At 30.2% G+C, this 25,083-nt stretch overlaps 1 protein-coding gene across 1 annotated transcript in view; it reads left to right on the top strand.

Moving 5' to 3' along the window:
- LOC113367192 overlaps positions 1–25,083 on the top strand; it is a 114,824-nt gene that overhangs the window by 56,490 nt on the left and 33,251 nt on the right. Inside the window, exon 11 of the mRNA XM_026608821.1 lies at positions 2,381–2,457. Coding sequence (XP_026464606.1) covers positions 2,381–2,457 — 77 coding nt within the window. The remainder of the gene's footprint in view (positions 1–2,380; positions 2,458–25,083) is intronic.

Below are 25,083 nucleotides of genomic sequence, written 5' to 3'. Positions count from 1 at the left end.
TATAGAAATAGGTTAAAACTAGTAGGACGCATGGCATCGTGCCTTAAGGCAAATTGCAGGAACTTCCCGTACAAAAATTATTATTTTTTAAAAACTATATCATTAATCATTTTTTTATAAATAATATCATTATCAAGAATATCATTTTTGAAAAAAATTAACTTCAAAAAAATTAGATTTTTGAGAAACTACAAATTCGACAAAAAATAACTTTTTTTTGAATAAAATTTTTTTTGAAAAAAATGTTTTCTTTATATTGACATATTTTGGAAATTTTGAATTTTTTTTCAAAGCAATCGTACTGTTTATCTAACGGATAAACATTGGTACGGAACCCATAGGAATGTAAACAAAATTTATACTTATTGTTAAAATCTCTATAAAATATCTGATAATTTGATGTGCATATGTCCGTTCTCTTAAAAACTGAGTTACTATTTTTGGCACTTTTTGCCCCGTATCTTCGGAACGGCTATACCTGCATTTTGAGACCATGTCTCCTTATCAATACGAATCGAATGATTTCTGAATTATTCAAATCGGTTGATCGATGTTCCCGAAATCGTCGACGAAAATTTGTATCCGCACACACATACACACACGCACACACACATACATACACACACACACACATTATTCCATTTTTTCTAAGGTATGCCAAAATATTCAAAAAACCTTTGAAACGTAAAGATATATAAAAATTTTCATTTTCGATTTTTTTGCGATTACTATAACTTGCCCTACGGGAAGTTAAACAATAGTTTTAAGCACCAAAATGGTTCTTAACGACTTTTATTGTCGTTAATAATTATAATATGTGACAAAACACAACATAAATATTTAAACAAAGCTTATTAATAAAACATAACAATATATAACAAAAAATAATTTTTTAAACAAAGTTTACAAGCATTCATTGTGAAATCTTTTTTTTCCCTATTTCAAATTTTCCTTTTTCTTTCTTTTTAACTTCCAGTAGGGTAAGTTATTGTAATGGGCCGAAAATCGAAATTTTGAAGGTTTCGGAACATTTTGGCATACCTCAGAAAAATTGATGTGTGTGTGTGTATGTATGTATGGATACAATTTTTCGTCCACGTTTTCGTGCGCACGGATCAACCGATTTGAATGTTCAAAAAACATTCCTATCGATTCCTATTGATAGGGAGATGTGCTGATTAGTTTTTGGCAAAGGCAGGTCCAGCCGTGACGGAGATACGGAGCAAAGAGTGCAGAAAATATATAAATCGAGTTTTTGAGTGAACGGAGCATCCGATTTGAATGATCTAAAAAATATTCAATTAGTAATGATTGGGAGAAGTGATTATTAGTTTTTGGCAATGGCAGGACCAGCCATTTCAAAGATACAGAGCTAAATGTGCAAAAAATGGAAGTTTGTGAAAGAACTAAGCGTCCAATTAAAATGATTCAAAGAACTTTCAGCTTGTTTTAACAAAATAATTGATTTTCAAAAAAAAATTTTTTTTTTGTATCGAAAATAATTCAGATTTTGTTTTTAATTCTAACTAAAGTTCTAATATACTTTAAACAAATAATTTTAACTTTGCAATTGAGTTTATATAATTCTTATAAATACTATACAATGTTACAATATTTATAATAATCTATTTGAAAACATTCAGTATTCCTCGAACATTTCGTTACGGTACGGGAAGTTCCAGCAATTTGCCTTAAGGCACTATGCCATACACCCCACTAGTTTAGGATTTTATCTTAGTGAAGTTAGATTTTTTATATCTGTTTATCCTCACCCAAAAAGGACAAAAAATGCATGTCACAACGGCAGCCCAAAAACGCACTCTTTTGAAAACAAATCTCCATTTTGACTGAGCTAAATTATCTAAACACAAATTAATTGCTGGTAAATAACTGCTAATGTTCAACTTACAGCAAAATAACAAACAATGTCATCTATCTGTACACAATTAACAGTTGTGATTAAAAGAATTGGTACATGATTTTTTTTTTTGACTTTTTAAAAGCAATGCGGTCTACAGATTATGTTAATGTAAGCTTAAGGCGTTGACTAAAACCATGTAAATTTGCTCGAACAATCATACTTCGTAATAGTTTAGCTGTTATGACAACTGTCACTACCGTATCCTGGCACTACCGTCCCCAGTCTCCACTGCTCATACCGAATTTTTTTAAAGGTGAATTTTATTTTTCAATCTACTTTATACATCCAAATGATAATTTAGCTTAATCTTTAAATGTTGGAAATACGTCGAAAATTAAAATGTGTTTTTTTAATTTAATATTTTAAAGTATCTCAAAAATTTTAACAAATATTCGTATTATAAAATATAAAAATAACTACATCATTAATTTTTATAATTATGACCTCTTTCACTTTCAGACAATTGTACTTGATACTATGACCCGTGGAGGTGAAGCTGTAACAAAATCATTATCAAATATACTTTTTTTCATTAAGTATGTACAAAACAAATATGACTATCAAAATTTCAGTATAGTGTAAAATTCAACAACAACGAAATATGTGCCTAGCTAATTTTACTAACTGTAAGAAAATTGTTATAAATTAGGAATTTATTTTTAAATACATAGTCATAGTGAAAATGTTAAATAATCACATATATTAAAAACTAATAAATATTATGGAATTAAATGGTTTTTATATTAACTAATATAATAATACTTTTTAGTTATTTATTTTAATATATGTTTCTAATGTTAAGAATTGATCTTAACTTGTTTATTTGATTTTTTTATTATTCATTTATTATAGACAATCGGAAATACAATTTTCTATGAGTGTATGTGATCCATTAAGTATGTCATTTAGAGGTCTCCTTCACTAAGGACATTCCCTTGTAGATAATAATTTGTGTTAATGGAAGAATAAGTGTTTAAATTAAGTTAGTATGTCTTTTAGCCATATTTGAAGTAAAACTTCTTTAAGCGCGACATGGGTGTAAATCAGTACAAATGCAACGGAAATGAGTTACGGCAAGGTCGAGTGCCAATGATTCGTCATTCGCATTCGATTAAATCTCTATACGGGTTCGATTGTGATTGGTCGTATTTGTGCGAGGCTTATCGGTATGCGTGACTTTATACGTGCGCCGTATTTGTGCGAGGCTTTTTTGTATGCGTGACTTTATACGTGCGTACGTCACCGAAATCGTGAAGCATATTGTTCATTTATCTGTGTTTCATGTCACTACATTTTAAGGTTAAATATTAGTATAAATCTTGAGTTAATAAAAAATATCTGGGTCTGAAGAATATTTTATCCCGTCCCGGCAAATTGCTGGAAATTCCCGTACCAAAAATTAAAAACTTTGAAAAAAATGAGTTTTTAAATTTTTAAAAAGATTGTCATTTTTGAAAAATAAATTTCTTTTTTTAAGTTTAGAATTTTTTTATACTTTGAATTGTTCTGAAAATTTTGAACATTTTTATATAGCAATCGTGCTGCGTAGCTGCTTTACAGAAGAAATATCGAAGCGCGTAAGCGCCACATCGCAGTCAAACGGATAAACATTGGTATGGTAGGCATAGAAATGAAAACAAAATTCATACTTGGTATAAAAATCTCTATAAAATATCTGATAATATAATGTGCATTTGTCTAATGATCATTTTTGACCGCCAAATGGCATTTATTTTTAATTTTTTCATTCGATCTCTGAAACCGCCAAACCTGCCTTTGCAAAAATTTAAACGGTACTTCATTTTGTCTATCCTTATCAACAGAATCGAAAATGTGTATCCAAACACACACACATATCCATTTTTTCCAAGATATGTCAAAATATTCCGAAACCTTTGAAATGCAGAGATGTTCAAAAATTTTCTTTTTTGTGTTTTTGCGATTACAATAACTTACCATACGGGAAGTTAATAAAGGTATTTAAATTAAAAACTCATTTTTAGAGGCACAGATAGTTCTTACTTTTTTTATTGATTTTCGGAAACCGCTGACCCTGCGTATTTAAAAACTTGATTAGTTTTTCATTTCGTTAATACAAATAAAATACTTTTGAATCAGTCAAATTCGTCAAACGGTTCGTTCTCTCAAAAACTGAATTGCCATTTTTGGCACTTCTTGTCCCGTATATTTAAAACGGTTTGACCTGCCTTTGCCAAAAAATAATCAACACGTCTCCATCAATAGGTTTCCACGTTCCTAAAATTGTCAAAGAAAATTTGCATATCCGCACATACACATACATACAAAATTTGTATCAGCATACATACACACACATACATAATTTTTTTGTAAGGAGTGCCAAATGTTCACAAACCTTCGATTTTTTCGGATACTATAACTCACCCTACGAGAAATAATCAAAGGTGTGCATTAATTGCAGTCAATTTCTTGAACTTACTCTAAATGAGCCGAACAATCACATGTAGACATAAAATTCTTGTGACAATGAATGGTGTTGTTCTCAGATACCACATTGATATTCGATTATTATAAACACACGCTGCATTTTATATGTGAATATTTGAAATTAATTCGTCTTTATTATTAAAACAATGAACTCGTTTATATAACAAATAATGAAACAATCGAGCATTAGCAACATAATTAATAACATAATTTGCTGATACAAGCAAATATAAACAAGATGCGTCTGTTTAATGTCCAGAAACATTCACATGTAGCTACAGAATATGACTGATTGTGAGTGTATATAATATGCGCAAAATTATTTGCAAACATTTACGAATATGAATATATATATATATATATATATATATATATATATATATATATAAATTGAGAGGTTTTTTCAGATTGTGAAATATTATAATAAAGTTGCTCTTGGGCGTCCACCCATTAATTGAAACTATTTTATTGAAGTTAAATGTTTTATTGTCAAACGTTTCGGGTTCTGATTTGACCCATCTTCAGTGCATACAAATAATTTGAAGAAAAAACAAAAACACGGAAAATGTAATGCACCACTTACTATACTATTTTCAAGGCACGAATTTTAAAAACTATTGAATTATAATGAAAATTGTATAGTAATTGACTATAATATTTTCTCAAACTTTGATGAATTTTCAATATTAAACTATTTGTCGTAGGGCCGTAACATTTTAGTTTGTTTTATAAGACAATGATGTCTATTGCCAAAAAAGCATAAAAATCAGCAAAAAAATTTTTTTCTACAGTTAATATCTAGACAACCAAAATCATTCGAAAAGTTTTTGTTTTTTTTAAATCGATTCAGAATTGAGAGCTAAGGCGTGGTCGAAAATGTTTTCACTTTACTGCTATTTACAAAAAAATGGCTCAGCCGATCGTGGCACGAAACTGAGAAAAGATAACCCACAACGAAATACATCGATTGGTTTTTAAATTTTTGAAATCGGTTCAGGCGTTTTTGACGCCAAAAAAAAACGATACTAATATTTGCAAACTTTGACGGATTTTTTAAATTAAACGACTTAAAACGGTCGTAGAGCCGAAATATTTTAATATGATCTATAAAATAATTAGACTATGGTATCTACCGTCAAAAAAATCATAAAAATCGTCGAAAAAAAAATTACCACATTAATACAAGAAAACGGCCCGGCCGATCTTTACCAAAAATGAATCAGCACCATTCCCAAGCAATATCTTTCGAACGGTTTTTTGAATTTTTGAAATCGATTCAAAATTGCGGGCTAAAACGTGGACGTTTTTTTTTCACTTTTTTGCTAGTTACAAAGAAAGGTTTTGGCTGATCGTCGAGACAAATCGAATGGCTTTTAAATCTTTAAATTCGGTAGCCGTTTTGAGAAAACGTCGATTTACGGCAAAAAATCTGTTCACATACACACACACTCATTCGATTCAGAAGGGCTTGAAACGTCAAGAAAACATAAATTTTAGCGATTTGAATTTTTTGATAAAAACATAAACTTCTCCTTCGTTTTCGATTTTTGTGCGAATAATATAACTGACCCTACCGGAAGTTAAAAAAAGAGTGCGCGTAAGGTTCACACGCGATTGAAGTAAAACTTATTTGCAACTGTACAAGATGGCATTTAAGTAAAAATAAATACATCATGTAACAATTTTGAATAATGTTTATTAGTAATATGGTAACACTCGTGATGCACATATTTATTAGTGTCAACCATTATACACATTTATATTATGATAAATTATAAATTATGCATTTATAATAGCATTAAGATATGTACAATATTTAGAAACAATAATGTAATTAAAGCCATACATCAAATATGACATGATCGGTTTGTCATTGTAATTAGCATTTAGAAACGAACCTTCATTAGAGAAATGAAGTAATTGCTGATTTATAAATTCTATATTATTCGTTCCCACAGTGGATTATGTTAAAGAACGCCTAAACAAATATTATTTTCGCAACTTCACTCATCATGTAATTGTGTTTAAAGAACTTCGACTAATTAAAATTAACATACATTCATTGACTAGTTGTATTTTTTTTTTGCTTTTTCGCTGGCGATATAATCTCGTTCTTTGAACAGCTTTAATATCTGTCTTGCCTAAACAGTATTTTCCATTTTAAGAACTTTAAAGATTTATAGAAACTACGAATAATATAGAAACTAGTAGGGCGCATGGCATCGTGCCTTAAGGCAAATTGCAGGAACTTCCCGTACCATTTTTTTTTTTTAAATTAACATTTTTGAAAAAAAATTACTCTAAAAAAATTAGATTTTTGAGAAACTATAAATTTTTGACAAAAATTTACTTTTTTTGAAGAAACATTTATTTTGAAATATTTTGGAAATTCTGAACTTTTTTTCAAAGCCATCATACTGCTTTAACTGCATAGAGACTTCGAAATATCGAAGCGCATAAGCGGCGCGCCGCCGTCTAACGGATAAACATTGGTACGGAACCCATAAGAATGTAAACAAAATTTATACTTATTGTTCTAATCTCCATAAAATATCTGATAAGTTGATGTGCATATGTCTAACTATCATTTTTGACCGCCTAACGGCTTTTTTTTATTTTTTTTTGCTAGATCTCCGAAACCGTTAGTCCTGCCTTCATGAAAATTTAATCAGTTGTTGATCTTGTCCATGCAAGTAAAATGTTTTGTGAATTAATAAAATCTGACACTCCGTTCTCTTAAAAACTGAGTTACCGTTTGTGGCACTTTTTGCCCCGTATCTTCGAAACGGTTAGACCTACCTTTGCCAAAAACTAATCAACACGTCTCCTTATCAATACGAATCGAATGTTTTTTGAATTATTCAAATCGCTTCATCCGTGTTCCCGAAATTGTCGACACACATACATCCATTTTTTCTAAGGTATGCCAAAATATTCAGAAACCTCTGAAACGTAAAGACATATGAAAATTTTCATTTTCGATTTTTTTGCGATTACTATAACTTGCCCTACGGGAAGTTAATAATGTTTGATCAATAAACTTACGTTTATCATTTTATATTTTATTATTTTCAAGGAACAGGGTGAAATATTTTTCTGATTCATACATTTTTCATTAAATCAAGATTTGTACTGCGATGTAATTTTAAAATGTTTATTTATCTATGCCGATTTCCTTGTTGATATCGGAACGCATACAACGTTGACGCCGGTACGCATACAACGACACGTCTCTATTCACATATGCAGGGCCGGTCCTGATAGTACTCAGGGCCCGCATGCCAACTTTTTTCTAACGCCCCCCTCCCCTATTATTTCAACTTTTTGAACTGTTTATCATTAAAATTATATAAACATTTACGTTAATTTTTGTAAATAATTTTTAATAAAACTGGATTTAGCACACAAAAAGCTAGATATAATCTAAATGCGCATAAAATACATTGATTTTAAAATTATTTAGAAGATCAAGGCGATTTGCGGATGCTCATAATCAAATTGTAGTGCCTTCTACAGTTCTTGCACTAAAGAACTGTTTTGAAATTTTTATTTTCAATCCAAACTTTTTCGGGCATCCAAAAATTTCAGTATGTTCATTATTGCTTGCAAGAATATTTTTAAATGTTATTCTATTGAACAAATCATAGGGAGCAAAATATCTCATTATTTCACTGGTATTTCAAGTTAAATTATTTTAATCGAATTTTTCATTATTTAAAATATTTAAAATTGCATCTTAAACTTCTACTAATGGATATTGTAAGGGCCAAAGTGTATGTATTCATCTATACTTCTCCATCGTGTATCAGATTGTTGTTTTAAAGTTTAAAAAATATTGTGCAAGATTAGTAAAAGATGCAGAAAAATTATATATTTTTTGAATGATATTGAAAAAACTATATTATAAATTTTATATCCGAATCTCGTTTTGGCACCCCCTAAGGGGTGCACCCGCATTTTTTGCATGTATCGCATTCAAGGCAGGACCGGCCCTGCACATATGCGACGACTAATCACAATCGACCCGTATAGAAATGATATCATCGAGAGCGAATGACGAATCATTGGCACTCGACTCTTATCTTATCTTATCTGACGTAACGCACTTCCGTTGCATTTGTACGGATTTTCACCCTAGTCGCGCCTAAAGAAGTTTTACTTCAAAATTCGTAACTGTACTGGCTTTTGAGATATCGGACCTTTTTACCATCGGACCTCTAAATCTTGCTCTACACACCAAACCCAGAAAAAAACTAGCTGTAAGTGGAATTCTGTCTTAAGGCAATTAAGGCATCGTGCCTTAAGGCAAATTGTTGGAACTTCCCGTACCAAAATATATTATTTTTTTTAAAAACGATTAACATTTTTGAAAAAATTTTACTTCGAAAAAATAAGATTTTTGAGAAACTATAAGTTGGACAAAAATTACTTTTTTTGAAAAAAAAAATTAAAAAAAAAAAAAATGTTTTCTTTATTTTCACATATTTTGGAAGATCTAAACTTTTTTTCAAAGCAATCGTACTGCTTTAACTGCATAAAGACGAAATATCAAAGCGCGTAAGCGCCGCGTCGCCGTCTAACGCGTAAACATTGGTACGGAACCCATAGGAATGTAAACCAAATTTATACTTATTGTTAAAATCTCTATAAAATATCTGATAATTTGATGTGCATATGTCTAATGATCATTTTTGACCGCCAAATGGCATTTTATTTTACTTTTTTCACTAGATCTCCGAAACCGCTAGACCTGCCTTCATGAAAATTTTATCAATTCTTCATCTTGTCAATTCAAGTAAAATGAATTATTTATTATAAAATCGAAAGCTCCGTTCTTTAAAAACTGAGTTACCGTTTTCGGCACTTTTTGCCCCGTATCTTCGGAACGGCTAAACCTGCCTTCGCCAAAAACTAATCAGCACGTCTCCTTATCAATACGAATCGAATGTTCTTTGAATTATTAAAATCGGTTGATCGGTGTTCCCGAAATCGTCGATGAAAATTTGTATCCGCACATACATACACACACGCACATACATACACACACACACATACATCCATTTTTTCTAAGGTATGCCAAAATGTTCAGAAACCTTTGAAACGTAAAGATATATGAAAATTTTCATTTTCGATTTTTTTGCGATTACTATAACTTGCCCTACGGGAAGTTAAAAATTCATATATTTTTAAGCGAAATACGATAAGTGGTCATGAAAAAGTATCAACGAATCCATAAAGCATTTGGGATTTGGTCCAGAAACTGCAAGTGCGCGATGTTCAATCAAATATTCAGTAGAGCAATGGAATAGGTTCACGTTCATGCGTATTGCGAGCTGCGCGTTGCACTCGGCGAGACGCACAGCCGCACAGCCGCACAGACACCGTGGGCATTGTGGGCAATCGGAGAGGCGCGAGGCGCGCGCGAAAGCGAGAGCGCGAGAACGGTTCCGACGCGAGCGGCTGATGTTTCGATTTTATGACGCCGACCTCTTTCCTTCAGTTTCGTCTCGTTCCTATGATATGTAGCGTCTGCTCCGGCCTTCATAATAATGGATTGTTATTTTAGATAGAACTGTTTTGTTTACTGTTTTATTTTGATTGGATGTGATTGACTTGGTTTAGTGACAGTGCATAAAAGCTTTAAGTTTATAGTGAGAGTTTGTTTAGTTGTGAATATTACATTGTGTCATTGAATTCGAACGTGATCGACCAATTGTGCTGTGTTTTCTCGTCCAGGATAAACTAATAACGTAATCGGTAAGGTTATCAAAGACCGTATTATGTATTATAAATATTGGTGTTGTATCTAGTTTTGTTATAAAAACATAGAGAAGTCAACTCGAATGTTTGTTTACGTGTTAATATTAAATCTAAGATCTCAATGCATATAAACATTTCATAAGAGAAACTGGTCTTTAGAAACATGTTTCCCATAGTGTAGATATGGAAATTGCAGAAAAATCGAAAAAGATTTCATCAGCTGTTAAAGCGAATAAACTTATTAACTTCCTCAGGATTAGTTATAGTAATTGCAAAAAAATTGTAAACTAACTGTAAGTGGAATTCTGTCTTAAGGCAATTAAGGCATCCTGCCTTAAGGCAAATTGCTGGAACTTCCCGTACCAAAAATTATTATTTTTTTAAAAACAATTAACATTTTTGAAAAAAAATTACTTTGAAAAAATAAGATTTTTGAGAAACTATAAATTGGATAAAAAATTACTTTTTTTGAAAAATTGTGGAAGATCTGAACTTTCTTTTCAAAGCAATCGTACTGCTTTAACTGCATAGAGACGAAATGTCAAAGCGCGTAAGCGGCGCGTCGCCGTCTAACGGATAAACATTGGTACGGAACCCATAGGAAACTAAACAAAATTCATACTTCTTATAAAAATCTCTATAAAATATCTGATAATTTGATGTGCATATGTCTAATGATCATTTTTGACCGCCAAATGACTTTTGTTTCACTTTTTTCACGTCAATACAAGTAAAATGTTCTTTGAATTTTTAAAATCGGACGCTCCGTTCTCTTAAAAACCGTGTTACCGTTTTTGGCACTTTTTGCACCGTATCTTCGTAACGGCTAGACCTGCCTCCACCAAAAACTAATCAGCACGTCTTCTTATCAGTACGAGTCGAATGTTTTTTAAATTATTTAAATCGGTTGATCGGTGTTCTCGAAATCGTCTACGAAAATTTGTATCCGAACACACACACACGCACACACACACACATACATCCATTTTCTCTAAGGTATGCCAAAATATTTAGAAACCTTTGAAACGTCGAGAAATGCAAAAATTTTCATTTTCGATTTTTTTGCGATTACTATAACTTACCCTACGGGAAGTTAAAAATTTTTATATATCTTTACGTTTCAAAGGTTTCTGAACATTTTGGCATACCTTAGAAAAAATTGATACATGTGTGCGTGCGTGTGTGCGGATACCAATTTTCGTCGACGACTTTTGTAAATCGGATCAACCGATTTGAATAATTAAAAAAACATTCGATTCGTATTATAAGAAGACGTGTTGATTAGCTGTTGGCAAAGGCCGATATAGTCATTTAGTAGATACGGGACAAAAAAAGCCAAAAATGGTGATGCAGTTTTTTGGAGAAGAGATCGTCCGATTTGAATAATTATTGACCAAACGAAAAATTATTGAAATTTTTGAGAAAGCCAGCGGTTACGGAGATATTAAAAAAATTAAAACACATGCCATTTGGCGATCAAAAATGATCATTACGCACATCAAATTATCAGATATTTTATAAAGATTTTAATAAGAAGTACAAATTTTGCTTATATTTTTATGGGTTCCGTACCTATGTTCATCTGTTAGACTCGAGGCGACGCTTACGCGCTTCCATGTTTCTTCTCTAAAACAGCGATTGCTTTGAAAAAAAAGTTCAATAACTTACCCTACGGGAAGTTAAAAAAGTTTCAAAAAAATTCAAAATGTAAGAAAAAGCAAAATTTCAAAAAGTCACTTTTCTGAAAAATTACAAAATTCTCAAAATCTTTTTTTTTCAAAGTTTTCAAACAATTTTAAAGCTTTTTTTAAAATTTTAATTTTCGGTACGATAAGTTCCAGCAGTTTGGCTGAAGGCACGACTCGTAAGTAAATCAACATTAAACAATAGTTAGAATTAGCTATTTAGATAAAATGTTCAATTGTTTATATCGAAAATAAATATTTTGCTTTCAATAATAACGATTTTCAATTGAAATCTTTGAAACATACTTGCGATATCTGTACTTGTTAAATTAAACTAGTGGTGTATGTCATCGTGCCTTTAGGAAAATTGCCGGGACTTCCCGTGCCGTAAACTATTCGAGGAATATTAAATGTTTTCAAATAGATTACTATAAATGCTGTAACTTTCATTATTCTTACTTTATAGATAAAATATAAAAGCTTATATTTGCACGACGACGTTTAAATATGTTTACAGAAAAGTAAATAAACAAAACTTAATCCATCGGGTTTAAAATGAAGGACATTCTTTGAAATTCATAAGAATTATATAAATTGAATTATAAAGTTAAAATTATTTATTTGAAGTCTATAAGAGAGCTTTAAAACTTCAGCTACAATTAGAATTAAAATTCGAATTATTAACTTTCCATAGGGTATTTAAGATAGTAATCGCAAAAAAATCAAAAATGAAAATTTTTATATATCTTTACGTTTCAGAGGTTTCTGAACATATTAGCATACCTTAGAAAAAATGGATGTATTTGTTTGTGTGTATGTGTATGTGTGTGTGTGTGTGTGCGGAAACAAATTTTCGTCGACGTCGTTGTAAGATTGTAGATTTGTTCCCGTAGATTTCGGGAACACCGATCAACCGATTTGAATAGTTAAAAAAACATTCGATTTGTATTGATAATGAGACGTGCTGATTAGTTTTTGGCGAAGGCAGGTCTAGCCGTTCCGAAGATACGGGGCAAAAAGTGCCAAAAACGGTAACTCACTTTTAAGGAGGACGGAGCGTCCGATTTTAATAATTGAAAGAAATATATTACTTGCATTGACAAGATGAAGAACTGATTAAATTTTTGGGGAGGCAGGTCCAGCGGTTATGGACTCTCAATAAAAATGAGTTAAAAAAATGTCATTTGGCGGTCAAAAATGTTTATTGGACATATGTACATCAAATTATTAGATATTTTATAGAGATTTTATTAATATACGATGCCATGCACCCCACTAATTTTTGATATTAAAAAAGTTTTTTTTGGAAATTAACAAAAATTCTTTCCAGAAGAGCAATCGCTTCGTCAACACAAACAGAAAGTTTTTCTAATCATTCAAATCAGATGCTTCGTTCTTTTGAAAACTGTGATTTTTGGCTCATTCAGCTTCGTATCTCCAAAACGGCTGCACTTGCCGTTCTCCCCATCATTACGAATGGAATTTTTTTGATCATTCAAATCGGCTGCACCGTTCTCTCAAAAACTCGATTTCTATTTTCTGCACTGTTTGCTTCGCATCTATGAAAGTGGACCAACTTTTTCCAAAAACTAATCAGCAAGTATCAATAGGAATCGAATGGTTTTTGAATAATCCAATTCGTTGACCAATGCTCCTGAAAACGTTGACGAAAAATTGTATCCACAAACATATATACACACACAACCATTTTTTCTAAGGTATGCCAAAATGTCCTAAAAGCTCTGAAACGTGAAGATATGCAAAAATTTTCATTCTCAATTTTTGACCCATTACTATAACAACCCTAGGAAAAGTTAATTAATCAATTAATTAATTGATTAATTAACTTAATCAATAAGTTATTCTAGGCAGTTATCAACAATAATAAAGTATGCCGAATGTTTGTAATTAAATTGTGCTGTTTAATGATAACGTTTTGGAACTAAACCAACTAAAATTTATTGTGCCTTTGTTTGTCCGCCCTTCTATTTGTGATTGTTACTTATATTAAAATCATTGATAATGAAAAGCACTTGGGCTAGTGGTTATGGAATTTGAATCAGAGATCCCATTCAATACCTGCCCCGAAGCAGCCTGATGAAAATCAGTAGTGAAATCGGTTTTGTTTTCGAAATGTAGATTGTAATATCCGAATAAAAAAAGCTCAGGCTGTATTAATAAAATAATCATCACTGTTACAGAAATTGTAAAAAATAAAATTCATCACATAGAGATGGGACAACTGTTTAGGTTGCATCTATAAAATCCGTGCAGTGATTACAAAGTAATATGAATTGCACTGAAAATTCCAATAATAATGTTAATAAAATAGACTGTAACTTCTTAGCAAATTGTGCGTCCGCAAACATCTGAACCCACATTATTAAAAAAGATACATTTCGTGTCAAGTTGAATAACATGCCTAGAGTAGCATATTTCTCTACTCTTATTAATTAAAATGATAAACATCAGAGTCGACCTATTTTTGTAGGTAAGGGGAAATTATAAATACCTAGGCGGTTATGACTTTGAGGGTATAATATAACCGTATATATTGTTAATCTGACAACTTTTATCTCCAAGCATTTTGATGATTTTTCTTCTATTACGTATGCATTATCATTTTAATGTATTTTATAATCCTAAGCGAATTGAAATATTTTTTTAAGTGGCGATTACTTTGCTTCAAGCGTATGGGAGCTAGTGGCTTGTTGTAACATTTTTAAAATAAAACTTCTTTAGGCGCGACATGGGTGTAAATACGCACAAATGCAACGGAAGTGAGTTACGGCAAAGTCGAGGGCCAATGATTCGTCATTATATCATTTCTACACGGGTCGATTGTGATTGGCCGCATTTGTGCGAGGCTTCTTGGTATGCGTAACTTTATACGTGCGTACGTCACCGAAATCGTGAAGCATATTGTTCATTTATCGGTGTTTCATGTCATTACATTTTAAGGTTAAATATTAGTACAAATCTTGAGTTAATAAAAAATGTCTGGATCGAAGAATATTTTATCCCGTCCCCCAAAAATAATTATAGTGCTAATAATAAAAACAAATGAAAAATCTGTGCCGTGAAAGACACGTAAGTTTATTGAAGTACTTTGTTTATTCGTGGTTACTATATATTTTTGTGGTTATTAAAGTGAAAATTATTTTTATATGCAAGACAGATACTACAACTATTCAAAGAATGAAACTGTATCGCCAGCAAAAGACTAAAAAAATCAAGCAATCAATGATTGTATGTTAATTTTAATTACATGAACTTCTTCAATCACAATTACATGACAAGTGAAATTGTGAAAACAATATTTATTTAGGCGTTGTTTAACTTAATAATTCTCTGCATTTTTATAGATATTGAAAAATAATAAAGCAGTACAGATTTATTCTAACATGCCAAAGATATATCTTTTTCAGAATTATATCTCAGACATTTTTGGAATATTAGAGGAAGTCTACATGTTTTTAGTTTATGATGGCTATTAAGTATTACAAAGTTGCATATTTTATAAATAATGAAGAATAAATTGATATTCAGATTTATTACTCTAAACAAGAGATCAAGCACAACAATAGTTTGTGTAGCTGTGTATCATTTATATACAGATATACTTTATAATGGACATCTATGCAGTTTAATGAAATCATTCAAGATTTTCATATTACAGCTGTCCACTGTATGAACGAATATTATAGAATTTATTAATCAGAAATTACTTTATTTCTTTATTAGGTTCAAGTCCTAGATGCTAATTCCAATGATCATGTCGTATTTGAAGTATGACTTTAATTGCATTATTGATTTTAAATATTATAAATATGTTTAATGCTATTATAAATTTATAATTTATTATTATATAAATATGTATAATGATTAACATTAAAAAATGTGTGCATCACGAGTGTTGAACATTATTCCAAGTTGTTAAATGATGTAGCAAATGTAATAGCAAAAAAGTTTTACTTCAATCGCGTGTGATTCTTACGCGCACTCTTTTTTTTAAATGAATATATCTTGAGATACACTAATGATATTTCTATGAAATAAAACTAGATATATGCTTTAACTATTCCTCTACCAAATCAACTATAATTATTTCATAACTATTGTTTATTATTTCACAATTAATCATTTTTCAGAAATGTGCGGTGTTACAATTTTACTTCTTGTTTGGGGCAAGTAGTAATTCCAGAAAAACGACAATATTACATCTGATAATATATTTTTTATTTATTTTTAAGAAAACTGACTTGTGTCTGAATAATTCTTTCTATTTTTAACATCAAAGCAATTTATAATTGATACAAGTAAAATGTATAATGCCTGTTGTAATATATATTTTTATTTTAAATGAACAATTATTATCATAATATTATATTAATATTAAACTAGTGGTGTGTATAGCATCGTGCCTTAAGGCAAATTGCTGGAACTTTCCGTACCGTAACGAAATGTTCGAGGAATATTAAATATTTTCAAATAGATTATTATAAATATCGTAATATTGCCTAATATTTATAAGAATTATAGAAACTGAATTGCAAAGTTGAAAATATTTTTTTAAAGTATATTAGAACTTAAGTCAGAATAACATTTAAAGTCTGAATTATTTTCGATATACAAAAAAATATTTTTTGAAAAAAAAATTTAAACAAAAATTATTTTTTTCCAAAAGCAATTATTTTGTTAAAACAAGCAGACAGTTCTTTGAATCATTCAAATCGGACGCTTAGTTCTCTCAAAAACGACAATTTTTTGCACATTTAGCCTTGTATCTTTGAAATGGCTGGGCCTGCTTTTGCCAAACTTTTACTAATCACCTCTTCTCCCAATCATTACAAATTGAATATTTTTTAGATCATTCAAATCGGATATTCCGTTCTCTCAAAAACTCGATTTGTATTTTCTCCACTCGTTGCTCCGTATCACCGTAACAGCTGGACCTGTCCTTGTCAAAAACTAATCAGCACATCTTCTATCAGTAGAGGTCGAATGTTTTTTGAACCATTCAAATCGGTTGATCCATGCGCCCAAAAACGTGGACGAAAAAATGCGGACATACAAACACACACACACACACATTCATTTTTTCTGAGCTATGCCAAAATGTCCAGAAAGCTTCAAAACGTCGAGAAATGCAAAAATTTCATTTTTGATTTTTAGCCCATTACTATAACTACTCTACGGGAAGTTAATTATCATAATGCAAATATGAGATGTAATGTCTCCTGTAACACAATTTACATGTGCCCACTTCTTGCTAATTTTTCATGTTACAACTGGCCTCAAGATTTTGTTTAAACTAATCTCAAGTGTGATTTTCTTACATTAATCAAGATAACTATTTAAATAATTTAGCAATCACATAATATGTTACATACTATCAAAGATTGATAAATGAAAACATAAACTTCTCCTTCGCGAAGTCAAATATACAAATTCTGACACAAATGCAACGTATATAAATGTTATTATAAAATGCAATTTTGCCTTTTTAATTAAAGTTACTAGGCATCCTCCTAGCGTTTTAAACCTCCTTAGCAATTATTACTATGCCCCCAAAAACCCGGCATCACCACTTTTTTATTATTTTAATAACTTAAGGAATATCTCATATTGGTTCTGAACCCCTCAAAAATTGAAATAAGGATTATGCTTTCATAACTTCATATTATAAAACTCGCTGTTGATTATGCAACTGAGTTTTTGGCAGTTATTGTGAAGTTGGTAAAATAAGACTTTTATATTTTTGATTTCTTGTATCTCGAATTAAAACTGATGATACCACGCATAAATGAAATGACTGGTTTTCAAGTGAATGATTACAAGATGACGTCTGTTATTTGTAATACAGCCAGACCATTTCTGGATTCTCCTACAACAATTGCGCATTGGATTTCATAAGAGCGAAGAAATATAAATATAAGCAACGGTGAATGACATCGTCTCTCCTGATTTATGCTGGATCTCCCGATTTATGATGATGACGATGATTTATGCTGAAACATTGATGATGATGGTTTTTATCGCAGCTCATGCCACAATACTAAAAGGATTTTTAAAAATATTTGTTAATTTTCCATAGGGTAAGATATAATAATCGTCCAAAAATTGAAAATAAAAATGTTTGCATTTTCTTTACGTTTCAGAGGTTACTGAACATCTTGGCATCCCTTAGAAACAATGGACGCGTGTGTATTTGTGTGTGAGTGTATGTGTATGTATGTGTGAGTGTGTGTGTATGTGTGAATACAATATTTCGTCGACGATTTTGGTAGCACCGCTCAATTCGAGTCCTATTCATGGGGAGACGTGCTGATTAGTTTTTGGCAAGGCAGGTCCAGTCGTTTCGAAGTTACGGGGCAAACAGTGCCTAGAACAGTAACTGTTTTTAAGAGAACTGAGCATCCGATTTTAATAATTCAAAAAAACATTTACTTGTATTGACAAGATGAAACACTGCTCAAATTTTTGGATAGGCTAGACCTGCCTATGGGTGGTTTTGGAGATCGAGTAAAAAATGTAAAAAAATGCCATTTGGAGGGTGAAAATTATCATTAGACATATGCACATCAAATTATCAGATATTTTATAGAGATTTTTTTTCAAAAATCTAATTTATTCAGTTTTCAAATTTTTTACATTTTTCCAAATTATCAGATATTTTAAAGATTTTTTTCAAAAATCTAATTTATTCAGTATTCAAATTTTTAACTTTTTCTGAAAAGTTTAATTTTTGGTACGGTTAGTTCCTGCAATTGGCCTTTAAGCACGATTCCATGCACCACTGGTTTTTAAGTTTGGTTCGACATTTAGGGTAAAAATAACTAATTAAACCTTTATACTGGCAAAGATGTAGGCAATAAGAAAATAGTAAATAAAAAGTGAATTACACAAAGGCAAATTAAACATAATATATTGGATCTAAAGAATATAAAGATGTGCACGATATTAATATATTTTGTACTTTAAGTAACTTAGACTAATAATAAAATTAGTTCTCGACATAGTGTACCAATATATGGATATTTTATATTGTCATGTTGTCTAGGATCTAGACAATAAAAAGAATTAGACTCTAGGTGACACCTACCGATCCTTAAATTAACAGGTAATTATAAATAACAGGTCAAGATTGCCGTGAGTTAATTTTTATCATTTCCATATACATATCTTTACGTTTCAAAGGCTGCTGAACATTTTGTAATACCTCAAAAAAATTGATACATGTGTATGTGTTTGTATAATTGTGTGTATGTATGTATGTGTGTGCGGATACAACTTTTTGTCGATAATTTCGAGAGCACAGATTAACCGATTTGAATGATTCAAAAACTTTCGATCCCTATTGTTGGGATTCCTATCTGATTAGCTTTTGGCAAAGGCAGTTCCAGCCGCCAAAATGGCAAATCAGGTTTTGAAGGGAAGCAATTTACCTTATGGCACGATGCCGTGCACCACTAGTTATTATTGGTTTTCTACCCGAAATCAAGTTTATTGTGTGAAGATGCTACATTTATAGGCATTTTCTCTCCTTTTTATTGTTTACGCATAGTACTGTTTTCGTTTCAAAGACTTTCATGCTGACAAGCCATGTGCCTCGGTTTTCAAATCCCAATATTTTCTATGCTCGCGCAAGGCGTCAATTATGTGAGTTTTTCTTCGCATTTTATTCTCATTCAGAAAATTTGCCCAATGTGTGTTCAATCCAATATCCATTTTGTTTTATGTAGATCCAGTAGATCCGTACTGATCCATATAGTTTCTTCCACAATTGGAATTCTACGGTATGTTTGCCAGTGGAGTGCAGTTTTTAGTGAATTCGTTATAGAATCCTGCTAGATCCTTGCTTTGATCCTTTCGTTCATTACGAGGTTTCTTCATGTAACTAATAAAATAAAAGCAGTACCCTTGCCACTCATTTCTTCCGATTGCCACGCTTCACTCCATTTTGAAGTTATATGTGAATAGTTACCATTATATAATATTATATATTTTGTTCAATGTTAATTCGAAATCCAGATTTTCAAACTAACAATCAAAAATAGAGAAAAAGTTTGGATGATCAAAAAATTGTTGAAAAAACGAACAAATTAAAATGAAACGATGTAAATAATAATATTGTAAGGCGTAAGAGAACAATAATAAATTTGTATTGTAAAGCTAAATTAATGTAAAAGCGCGGTATATTGATTAAAAACTAAAAACGTATAAATACGAATAATGTGTGCGATAACAGTAAATCATATCATAACACCCTAAAAGCCTCCTTTTGATCCCCTCTAGACACGTGCCGTAGACTTCAACGACCTAGGGGCTTTTTAACATAAAAAATTCAATTGGTTATTAAAGAAAAAAATATAATATATTTACACTATAAATAAAAATGTGACATAAAATGAAAAAAAAAATTGTTTGAGAGTGTACAAATTTTGACAATATTTTTTAAGAAAAAAACAAATGTTCTAATTCTTCGTTTCATTTTTCATAAACATAATATATATATATATATATATATATATATATATATATATATATATGTATATATATTTTTGAATTGTCTTGAATTTGATGTTGATATATATGTTTAATTTGAGTTTAATATTCGGGCGTAACATCAATAAAAATAGTATGAGTTTTTTTAAAAGTTTATTTATATGAAACCATTATTAATCAATAAACTCATACCATAGATTAATAATGGTTTCATATGCTATATTAGGATACAAAATTGTAAGTGTTTTATTACTATTATTATTATTATTGTTTTTCCATGAAATTTCCTTTCATATAATTTATTTAGTTTTAATTTTTATAGTTAACTTGATTACCACTGAATTATGGCTAAGATGCTAGCCGAAACATGTGGATTTTAAATAAATAAACTTTTAAAAAAACTCATAATATTTTTATAGATGTTACGCCCGAATATTAAACTCAAATTAAACATATATATATATATATATAATATATATATATATATATGTATATATAAGTATATATATATATATATATATATATATAATTGTTTAATATGAACAAAAAATTCTGAACATAAAATTCTATATATATATATATATATATATATATATATATATATTAGGGCGGTCCTTAAAATGGTCATTTTCGAATTTCCTTGCTCTCCGAGGCTCAAATGGTTCCAAATAGATAAAAAACAATTCTCTGAAAGTTTTAGCTCTTAATATTAACGTTTAGATAGAGCGCAATTCAATCAAAGTTTGTATGGAAAGAGCATGGAAAACATTTTGAAAATTTTAAAAAAATGTTTTAGGTATAACTTAGCGACAAATGAATAAGTTTTATTTATTCATTGGTTCGTTAAATTACATCTAAAAAACATTTTTAAAATTTTTGAAAATTTTTGAAAATTTTTCCATGCTATTTCCATACAAAACTTTTATTGAATTGCGCTCTATCTAAACGTTAATATTAAGAGCTAAAACTTTCTGAGAATTGTTTTTTATCTATTTGGAACCATTTGAGCCTCAGGGAGCAAGGAAATTCGAAAATGACCATTTTAAGGACTACCCTAATATATATATATATATATATATATATTATATATATATATATATGTAATATTTCACTGAACTTCGTGTGGATTTTTACCCAAAGGTATATCATCCCTCATATCTATTCTAGTAAATCATTAATAAGTATTTTAATTCTCCGAGTAGATGTCATTTTTCTTATATATGTATTGAATAATGTAAAATACGCAAAATACTACAACTATTTGTTTTTTAACTCCGAAGGAGAAGTTTACGTTCTCATGAAAAAAAAACGATTCTCTATTTCATGTTTTCTCGACAGCTGTAATATCAATGAAAGCGTAATAATAAAGTATATTTGTGAAATTGATAATAATAAATATTTATGGGGAAAGCACTCTAATGGCGCTGAACCTTTTTACCCGCGGACCTTTAATCCCCGCTCTACTCTATATGCATAATCAAATGTCTAATATATCCAATTTTTGTGTATTAAATTTAAATTTATGAAATGGTAATTGAATAGTAAATGTAATTAACTTCTCGTAGGGTTATAGTAAGTTATATTATTTACCAAAAAGTCAAAATGATTTTTTTTATCTTTACGTTTCAATCTTCTGAACATTTTGACATACATAAGAAAAAATTAATGTATGTCTGTGTGTGTAGTATGTATGTATATACGGGGCAAAAAGTGTCAGAAGATTAAAGTGTAAAGTGATTAAAGTGTATTAAAATAAACAAATGGGAGATTTTTGGAAAGATAGTTTTCGGAAATCAATGAAAAAAGTAAAAATCTGTTCACACACACACACACACACATTTTTTTCCAAATTTGGTCTCATTCGATTCAGAATGGCTTGATACATTTGAATAAAATATGTGTGTGTGTGTGCGTGTATGGGAACAGATTTTTTGCCGTAAATCGACGTTTTATCAAAAACGGTTGTCCCGATTTCAAAAATTTAAAAGCCATTCGATGTATTTCGATGAGGACTAGCGTTTCTGAGTTTTGTGTGACGATCGGCCGAGCCGTTTCTTTGTAAATCGCAGAAAAGTGAAAAAATTTTCGTCCACGTTTTAGCCCGCAATTCTTAATCGATTTTGAAAATTCAAAAACCGTTCGAAAGATATTGGTTGGGAATCGTGCTGATCAGTTTTTGGTAAAGATCGGCCGGGCCGTTTTCTTGTAATAAAGTTTTTTAAAAAAACTTCGACGATTTTTATTATTATATTTTTGACGGTAGATACCATAGTCTTCTAGATCATACTAAAATATTACAGCCCTACGACAACTGGTTTAGCTTTAAAAATTCATCAAAGTTTGCAAAAATCAGTATCGTTCTTTTGGCATTTGTCAAAATTAGACCATTGATCGACGTTTTCTCAAAAATGCCTGAACCGATTTCAGAAATTTAAAAGTCATTTGATGTATCTCAATAAGGACTATCGTTTGTCAGTTATGTGAGACGATCTGCAGAACCGTTTCTTTGTAATTTGAAAAAAAGTGTTAAACTTTTAGTCCACATTTAAGCTCAAACTACCGAAACGATTTTGAAAAATCAAAAACTGTTCGAAAGATATTAGTTGGGAATGATACTGATTAGTTTCAGGTGGAAATCTACCGAGCCGTTTTCTTGTAATTAACTGTTGAAAAAAAAATTTAAGCCGATTTTTATGGAACTTTTTTTGGCGGTATATATCACGGTCTTATAAAACTTACTGAAATATTACGGTCTTGCGACAAGTACATAGTATAATTTTAAAAATCTATCAATGTTTTAGAAAATGACTCACATTCGAACCCCTCTATAGTAGAAATTACTAAACCTTATGGTACAAGAAGATTAAAACGACAATGGCCTTTAGACTTGGTCTTAGATTAGGTCTAATATAATATTATTATATTAATTGTTAAACTGAGATGATCTCATTGGAGCTCTTCTTAGGCCTCGCTCTTACATTGTCATTTTAGCTCATAGGAATCTTAATGTATTTCTGATTGCTAAATAAAACGAGTTATAAAAAAAAAAAAAAAAATTTGACATTTGTTAATATTACAATTAGAGGATTTACTTGGTATAACGATAGCAGTACTTGGTCTTAATGGACATACTAAACCATTAGAGTTCTGCTGAAACTGATTCAATTATATGAATTGTTGATTTTTGAAAATTTGCTTTTAGAAAATACTCAGAGTTAATCCACTCAGAATACTTTTAATTAATTTGTTTATTATTGATTAAGTCAATTATTTACACATATCGGGAAGTTCATATAACTTGCCTCAAGGCTAAATACCAACACCAACTAGTTTAATTTTGCATTTTGTTAAAATGAATTTGTTTAACAAAGAACGCAAAATTATTTTAGTGGCAAATGAATTTTCAACAATGATCTAAAATTAGCTCAGAAATTATTAAACTTATCTCTAACGTATGAACAAAAGAATGATTGTGTTGTGTTCATGGTATGAATTTTATACATATAAAGAAGAACTACTAATGTCTTTTTACAATTATGATAAGAAGATTCAATAAATTATTTTTTGTCATTTTAATGAATTATGCTAATATTTAAAGGATTTAATGTTGTTTATATTTTTCAAATTTAATGACACTCATAAATATTTCTTGTGGTATATGTACCTATTGTAAAAATATTTCATAGTAAATATTTAAATTGACTGATAATTGAAATAAATATATTCTATAAATAAACGCATTCAAAAGTGGTAAACCTTCACTCTTGTTTGTGAATGCAATTTTGAAAGCGAGAAATTTCAAAAAGTACAAAGTTCTTAAAATATTTGGACTTAAAAGTGAGGCAAGAGCGTTGCTTTATAATAGTATTTAGTAAATGAGTATTTCATACCAAGTTATATGCATAATAAAGTAACTTTAATTATTGTTAAGTATCTATATGAAAAATTAATATTAATCAGTAAAGTTATTAAAACTGAACAAAAAAATGAAAACTTCATAATATAGTGCCAAGGGAAAAGGTTGTGGAGTTTTTCTCAATAAACGGTGGTTAGTTACAAATAAATCAAGAAGCACATTGCTGCGACACCATTAATTGTTCGTGATATGGATAAGGTAACACTATGAGCATTATTATAAGATTATAACTATCAGAATTGGAAAAGTCGTTGGAAAGTTATTTGCGTTCGAAATTGGAGAAAAAATATGAAAAATTGTACTATATTTTGCTATATTATTATGCTAAATTAAAAGTGTTGCGCAGGCTCGTGAAAAGAATTATGCTGTATACGACGAAGGCACTTTATCAAAATCTGCTGCACGGAAATAGTTTGCTCCCTTTTATTCTGGTAATTTTAATGTGAAAGGTGACCCATATTCTTATCAATAAAAAAATTGATGAAATATTTGTAAAAATATATCATTATAGACATATCAGAACTACCGATAATGGTATTGTTGACGCCTAAAGCTCATACCCTGTTCTAAATCAAATAAATTTTAATACCTTTCTAACAGGATAAGTATCATAAAACCAAATCCTTCATTTTAATGTATTCTATCCCTTGCAGACCCTCAAATATTAATCCTTCCTTCTAAAAAATCTTTTTTTTTGAACTCGTTTCAATCAATTGATTGGACAAAATGTAATGAAATGTCTCTTAAATCCGCATAACGGACCAATCAGAAAAATATAAAATTCTCAAATCTTTTTAATAAGTATTAACATAAATTTTAACTATGCA

Source organism: Ctenocephalides felis, unplaced genomic scaffold (assembly GCF_003426905.1).
Source record: "Ctenocephalides felis isolate EL2017-DRISC unplaced genomic scaffold, ASM342690v1 CF-g0.4_SCAFFOLD_01170, whole genome shotgun sequence".
In the NCBI taxonomy this organism is placed as follows: Eukaryota; Metazoa; Arthropoda; class Insecta; order Siphonaptera; family Pulicidae; genus Ctenocephalides; species Ctenocephalides felis.
Note: the sequence above shows the minus strand (reverse complement) of the source record. Positions and strands in the feature narration are given on the sequence as shown.